Source organism: Hylobates moloch, unplaced genomic scaffold, assembly GCF_009828535.3.
Source record: "Hylobates moloch isolate HMO894 unplaced genomic scaffold, HMol_V3 SCAFFOLD_15, whole genome shotgun sequence".
In the NCBI taxonomy this organism is placed as follows: domain Eukaryota; kingdom Metazoa; phylum Chordata; class Mammalia; order Primates; family Hylobatidae; genus Hylobates; species Hylobates moloch.
In genome coordinates this window covers 30,768,683-30,775,539 of record NW_026652290.1, presented here as the reverse complement: position 1 = coordinate 30,775,539, position 6,857 = coordinate 30,768,683, and the positions used below count along the sequence as shown (strand labels likewise).

Sequence of the window (6,857 nt, the reverse complement as noted above, 5' to 3'; positions counted from 1 at the left end):
TTATGCTAAGTGAAAAAAGCCAATCTCAAAAGGTTACATACAGTATGATTATACTTACACAGCATCCTTGAAATGACAAAAGTACAGATACGTAGATCAGATGAGTAGTTATCAGGGGTAAGGAAGAGAGAGAAAGGTGGCTGTGGCTACAAAAAGGTATCATGAGAAATCCTTGTGGTGGAGTTGTTCTGCATCTTGACTGTGGTGGTGGCCATACAAATCTACACATTTGATAAAACTGAACAGAAATAAACACTCACAGACACATGAAATGGACTGCATGTGAAACTGATGAAATCTCAATGCAGTAGATGGATTCTGTTAACGTAATTGCTGGTTGTGACAGTATACTATAATTAGGCAAGATGTTACCATTGTAGGAAACTGGGTGAACGGCATATACGATTTCTTTGTATTATTTCCTATAAATGTATGTGAATCTATAATTATCTGAAAAAAAATTTTTTTAAGATGTAAATTTAAAATTGGGTAACTAACAATTAATAAATGTGTTTGGAACTAGTAAAGAAAAGTATCTTTCTCTTCTAGCACTTTCTCTCCCCACTTAGGACTTAAAAAGTTTCCTTATTTCTCTTGGTGTCAGACAAGTAACTATGGGGTTTCAGAGACAGAGCTGGGACTCCCTCGAAGACACCTCTATTGGGAGGCTCCAGGCAGCCTGGAGGTGCTGAGGAAGCATGTGCTCTACCATCTACTTTTTGAAGTCCAAATATACCATGGAATTTAAAGAGGTAAAACAAAACTCTGTATTTGCCTGAAGAATGCCGCTGTTTACAATGTTCATTTAATGTTTAAAATGCTTACAAGATTCTGCTAATCACTTTCATTCTCCTAAGTCAACCAAACAACCCAAGGAGTAAGCTTCATGGAAGTGATGTGCCCCGAGTGGGAAGAGTCAAGTCTTGCTTGCTAGAGCAGCACTGCACACTCCAGCTCCTCTGTGAGGCCAGACTGTTTAGATGAAACAGAACACCAGCCACAAATCTAATTTTGCATTTTTCTAGTAGCCATGTTTAAAAAGGTAGAAAGAAACAGAGAAAGTCAATATTAAAATACATTTTATTTAATCACCAATGAGCATATGACAAAATGCTCAAGGAAGAGGGAGAGAGGTGGCTGTGGCTATAAAAAGGTATCATGAGAAATCCTTGTGGTTGAATTGTTCTGTATCTTGACTATGGTGGTGGCCATACAAATCTAAGCCAGTAAATATAAATCCAAACCACAGTGAAATATCACCTACATCCTCTAGGATGACTACTGTTAAAAAAAAGTGTTGGTAAGTATGTGGAGAAACTGGAACCCTCGTGCCTTGTTGGTGGGAATGTAAAATGGCACAGCCTCTATGGAAAACAGCATGATGGTTCCCCAGAAAAATTAAAAATAGTATTACCATATGATCCGGCAATTCCACTTCCAAGTATACATCAAAAAAAATTCAAAGCAGAATCCCTCAAAAGATATTTGCATACCCATGTTCATAGTAGCACTACTCATATTAGCCAGAAAGTGGAAGCAACCCAAGAGTCTCCTGATGGATGAATGGATAAATGAAATATGTGATATACACACACTGGAACAACCTTCAGCCTTAAAAAGGAAGGAAATTTTGACATGCCACAAGATAAATGAACCCTGACGACATTATGCTAAGTGAAATAAGACTGTCATGGAAGAGCAAATACTATATAAATTTAACTTATATAAGGTATCTGAAGTTGTCAAATTAATAGACAGAAAATAGAATGATGGTTGTCAGAAGCTGGGGGGAGGGGGAAATGGGGAGTTGTTTGATGAGTGGGGAGTTGTTTGATGAGTACAGAGTTTCTGTTTTGCAAGGTGAAGAAGTTCTGGAGATTGGCCGCACAACAAAATGAGTGCACTTAACACTACTGAACAGTACACTTAGAAATAAATGGTTCAGATGGTAAATTTTATGCTTTGTGTTTTTTTAACTGCAATACAAGTTTGTATTCTATTTAACCTATATATTTAAAACACCATTTCAACATGTAACCCATATGAAAACAATTAAACTATTTTGCATTTTTTTATATCAAAATCCAGTGTGTATCAATACTGAGAGCACAACTCAGTTCAGACTAGTCCTATGTCAAGTGCTTAATGCATGTGTGGCTTCCCTGCTGAGCAGTGTTGAGCTAGACCTCAGCTGTCACCACTACGTGGCAAACCTTACAGCTAGATCCAGGTAATTAAAAACATTTTGGCGGAGCAGAGGTCAGGATCTTTTTCTTGCTACCTGCCTTCTTAAACTTTATTTGTCCGAAAGGCTAACAGGCAGAGCAGGATTGACTCGTAACATCTCCTGGGCTTCTCCTCTTTGTCAGGCACTCGCTAGCATCTGCAGGCCATTATTCCCCGCCCACGGAGCTCACAAACTAAAGGAGGGGTCAGACAAGTACCAGCTATAAGAGAAGTACCCACAAGACGCTGGGGAAAAAAAAAAGAAGAAAGCCATTAACTCCCATATGTGAATTCCAATGCGCCAGGGAACAAGTATAAAATTTTAAGACATTTACTAACCTGACACTAGGGAGCATTCCTCCATATCCTGACTTTTCTCAACTCTTATTTCCAATTGTACTGACTACACTTTAGTGTACTGACTACACTTTAATTTGCATTAAAAACACATATGGCATAAAACACTCATCCAAAAAGGCACTCAGTAAACCAACACATGTGAGTGATTTTGATAAAAATAATCAGTTATTCACTAAGGTATCATTTGTCAAGTTAATCCTCCCAGAGTGTAAGGAGACTAAAATTGAGGAAAAGTGAAAAAACTGTATCTGTTGCCCCACAGATAAATATATTCCTTGAACCTGCCTTCAGAAAAATCAGAGACATAAAGGAAAATATGAAAACAGTGTTAATACACTTAACTACTATACATTCCTCATAAGACTTGACTTTCTCATTAGAACAAAGATGCAAAAACAAAACTTCAAGACACACTTGATCTCTACCCCAAGTTGCTGAGCAAAAAACTGCTTTGTGGCTAAAGGAGCCCCTGGCTAAGGCGAACCTCTTTATAACCTCACATTTGTGTTCCACTAGTTCAAACCAATCATAATAACTTCTTTGTGGAAAATGTATTTTGCAATAAATTATCAAAAGCTTCATTGAAGAACTTCAAGGATAGGGTTGAGTAAAGAATACTAAACAAAGAGAACCACTTATCAACTCAGCATTATTTCAGTGGTCTTCAGGCATGAACTAAGACTGCAGAATGTCCAGAGAAAATTATGGACTACAAAAATTGTAAATTTTATGCTTCAATTTAAGAAACTCACATCTGGCTAAGTCCTTTCCTCCCCCAACCCCAACTCATCCTCTCCCAAAACAAATCTCCCAAAAACTTAACACTGAAAACTTAGCTCGGTACATTAACTTTAAACAAACTCCTTGTAATTTCTCATTTAATCCTATGCATTAAACTCTTCATCACACCATCTACTGAAATGTAGCTAATACTATAAACTTATACCTCAGGATCCACTACTTTACTTCACAGGTATAACCATCAGCTGTGCATAATTATTTAGATTATGATCTTTGAAGCCCTGTATCTTTCATCTCAAGTAACAGTGCTTAACTTATAATTAGCTTGTAAAATAGTATTTATCACCAAAAAAAAGCATTCGTGCCTGTCTTTACATTAAAAAATACACTATCTCACCCACTATTCCCAGTTCCAGGGAAGGAGAAACTATTTCCATGCATTAACCCACCACCTACAGAGACCAATGTATGCATTTTGCTTGAAAGGGACCTGGTTAGAGAAAACAGCTTAATAACCACAAGTGTGAAGCTTTTGTTGTGAAAGTGTGAAAAGCTAATAGCTTCCAGAGGGTCTTTAATGCACATGTGTTTCAGGACACACACCATAAAGCCCTGTTAACTCATTTAGTAAGCAAGGATGTTAGAGTAAGCGAGAATGATCATATATATGGGGGAGCATTTTCATGAGTAGAACAAAAACTACAAGCACCAAGAACTTCTAAGGCTGAAATGAGTTCCCGAGCAGTAGTAACAGCAATAATAAAACTTCCAGCTCCTTTCCCTAAGGAGGGGCCCTAAAAAATTACCTCCTGGCATTTGGCAGGAGACGAGCAGCCAACATGTGTAGCTGCTAAGATGTTTGTCATTTCTGCCCACCACCTCACAGGTGTGCCCAACCTCTGATAAGTGACCACCACTCTGAGGTTCTTTCCAATTCTATAACATGGGCAAAGCCCTGCCCGATTTACCTCACTGAAGCCTATGAAGACACAGCTGGATGGTATTTAGAAATGTCATTTTGTTCCAGTGTCTGTTTTGATGGGTTTGTTGAGTTAGCCTTCATCATGAAGTACAATCTAAATTGTAATAGACTCTGTACTGGATTTCCTAATTGATAACTCTACCAACTTACTTCTATCTTGTTCATGTATGGCAAGCTAATCTGGACAAATGGTCAATGTGATTGACTACTGATCAAGACATGACCCTTTTCCATTGGTGGGGAACAGCAAGTCGATCAACACAGACTCAGTCCCTCACCAGGGTTACCCAAAGTATGTACCCAAAGTCACATGCTGGAGGTTCAAGGGCCAAATCAAGTCTGCAGATGTTTCTTTTCAGCTTGTACAATGTTTTCAAAATCAGCTGTCAATGTTGAAACAGGGTATCTGGCATGCATTTTGCATTCCTGGGTTATCTTGCAATATAGGAAAACCCACCCTGAGACCACATGCCCTTACAGCCACAATTAGGCGTGGCCCAAACATGGAAGGGGCAAATACTCTCCAATTTACCAGTCTCCACCAGGTCAGTTCCTTCCACGATTTTGCCGTGGGCCTCTGTGGTATTTATGTTAGCCACTCTTGGTTCAAACCCTACTACTGCCTTTAATCCCTGAAATAAAAACCTACAACCTAATCTGATTAGTACTATGTCCAAACCCTCTGAGCAATAAGCGCAAAGAGGAATTTAGGCAGAAAACAAACCATTTTCATGGTTCTATGTTGGTACTGCTTTCATGAACTAGTTCATTTTTTTAAAAGTGTCATTTTCAAAAATGATTGTCATCTTTCTTTACACTTTTGATTAAGCTATTTTCTGTAAATGATCAGTTTCCTTTCAAGCAAAATGTCATTACTACGTAAAGCCTGGTGGTTAAAACACACTTTAGCTTAATGAAGACAGACCAGAAAGCTAATGGTTTGGACCTCAACTCATCACTGCCACAAAAGTTAATAACTTTGTAAAAATGTTGGTTTGGGCCATGCGCAGTGGCTCACGTCTGTAATCCCAGCACTTTGGGAGGCTGAGACAGGCAGATTGCAAGGTCAGGAGATTGAGACCATCCTGGCCAACACGGTGAAACCCCATCTCTACCAAAAATGCAAAAAATTAGCTGGGCATGGTGGCATGCACCTGTAGTCCCAGCTACTCGGGAGGCTGAGGCAGGAGAATAGTGTGAACCCGGGAGGTGGAGCTTGCAGTGAGCTGAGATTGCACCACTGCACTCCAGCCTGGGCGACAGAGCGAGACTCGTCTCAAAAAAAAAAAAAAAAAAAAAAAAAAGAAGTTGGTTTGATAGTTTGACACATCCTCCACTCCCATCAAAAGATGGAATAAATCAGTTACGGGGTTTTAAAAGGGGATTTTAAATGCCACACACAGCCTTCAAGCAGATTCAACCATTCACACGTCAACTGCCTCTTACCCAGGCATTGCTTACCCATTGCACTGAGATAGTGGTTGAAGGCCTGGCAAGGAGGACTTGGGGTTTGTGTTGATTTGTCACAACTCATGGGTGCTGGGCTCCTGTCTGTGTCAAAAGAGAAATACCCACTGGAGGATCGAGACAGCAGGGAGGATCTTCTCATAAAGATGAAAAGCGGGGATCTGGTAGCAAAAGGGCCAGGGCTGGCCGGTGGGGCCAGCGGGCCCTGAGGGCTGCCGTGGGGGCAGCTGTCCCCTTCACCTCCGTGATTGCCTTCAGGATTACCTTGTGGCTCTGTCTGTAGGGAGGTAGGGGCCCCAGGTCTGAGCTGGGGAGGCCTCTCCGCAGGCTGCAATTGTCTACCTTCTCGGTCACACTCAGAACTTACATCAGAAGGTTGCTTTGCCATTTGGTCTTTTTTTCTGCAAGTAAAATAAAAACTAAGATTATTTTAAGCAAAAAAAAAAAAAAAAATCGATGAATAAACAAATTAGCTCTCACCTAACGATTAAAAATTCTTAGGGTTAATCCCAAATACTTCATGTTCTATACTTTTCTGACAATCTCCCAAATAAAAGAATTGCACCTAAAATAATAAAGGTATAATTTTTTTTGGTAGAGGGTGGGATTAAACTTCGTACCCCAAACAAAATACAATAACAATGTCAACAGCTTGCGGAACTGGTGCACACACACATGCGTTTCCAGAGAAGCAGTTAATCTGAAGTCTATTCACGTGTGCTCTTTGCCCAGGACAGACTTGAATAAGTCAGAAACTCACAGCGGCTCTGACTTCCCGGGGTTAGGTAGGACGCTGGAGCATAGGAGCGGGCGCAGATGTAGCGATTGCAGGCGGCTGGCCGCGTTCCCTACTCCGGCCCCATTGTTTGCTGAAAATGCTGAGGGCAGCAAGTCTGGGGAAGGTTTGGCAGCGGCCGTCAGTCGTAGTAAGTGCGTCACAATAGAGTTTGTAACTCCAGCGCGGCTCGGCCCGGCTCGGCTCCGGCGCTCTCTCCGCCCGTGGTCCCTCCCTCTCCGGTTCCTCCCTCCCGCTCCCGTACCGCACGCCACACCGAACCAGACAGAACTTCTCTGAGGTGCA

The 6,857-nt window shown here is 40.9% G+C and overlaps 1 protein-coding gene across 7 annotated transcripts in view; it reads right to left on the bottom strand.

Annotated features, from left to right (window-relative positions):
- The window catches only part of BCL2L11 (BCL2 like 11), a 47,068-nt gene that overhangs the window by 38,181 nt on the left and 2,030 nt on the right, over positions 1-6,857 (bottom strand). For 5 of the 7 annotated variants that reach the window (XR_009209991.1, XR_009209992.1, XR_009209990.1 and 2 more), the window contains exons 2-3: positions 6,041-6,177; positions 5,771-5,860 (exon numbers count right to left, since the gene is read on the bottom strand). Coding sequence is in view for 4 of the 7 variants with exons in the window: in XM_058428616.1 (XP_058284599.1) it covers positions 5,771-5,860; positions 6,041-6,177 (227 nt within the window). In the remaining 3 variants the exon portion in view is untranslated. Of the gene's footprint in view, positions 1-2,102; positions 2,473-5,770; positions 6,178-6,857 lie in introns of those variants that run through there. The other 2 variants (XM_058428615.1, XM_032177353.2) reach the window with 2 other exon arrangements.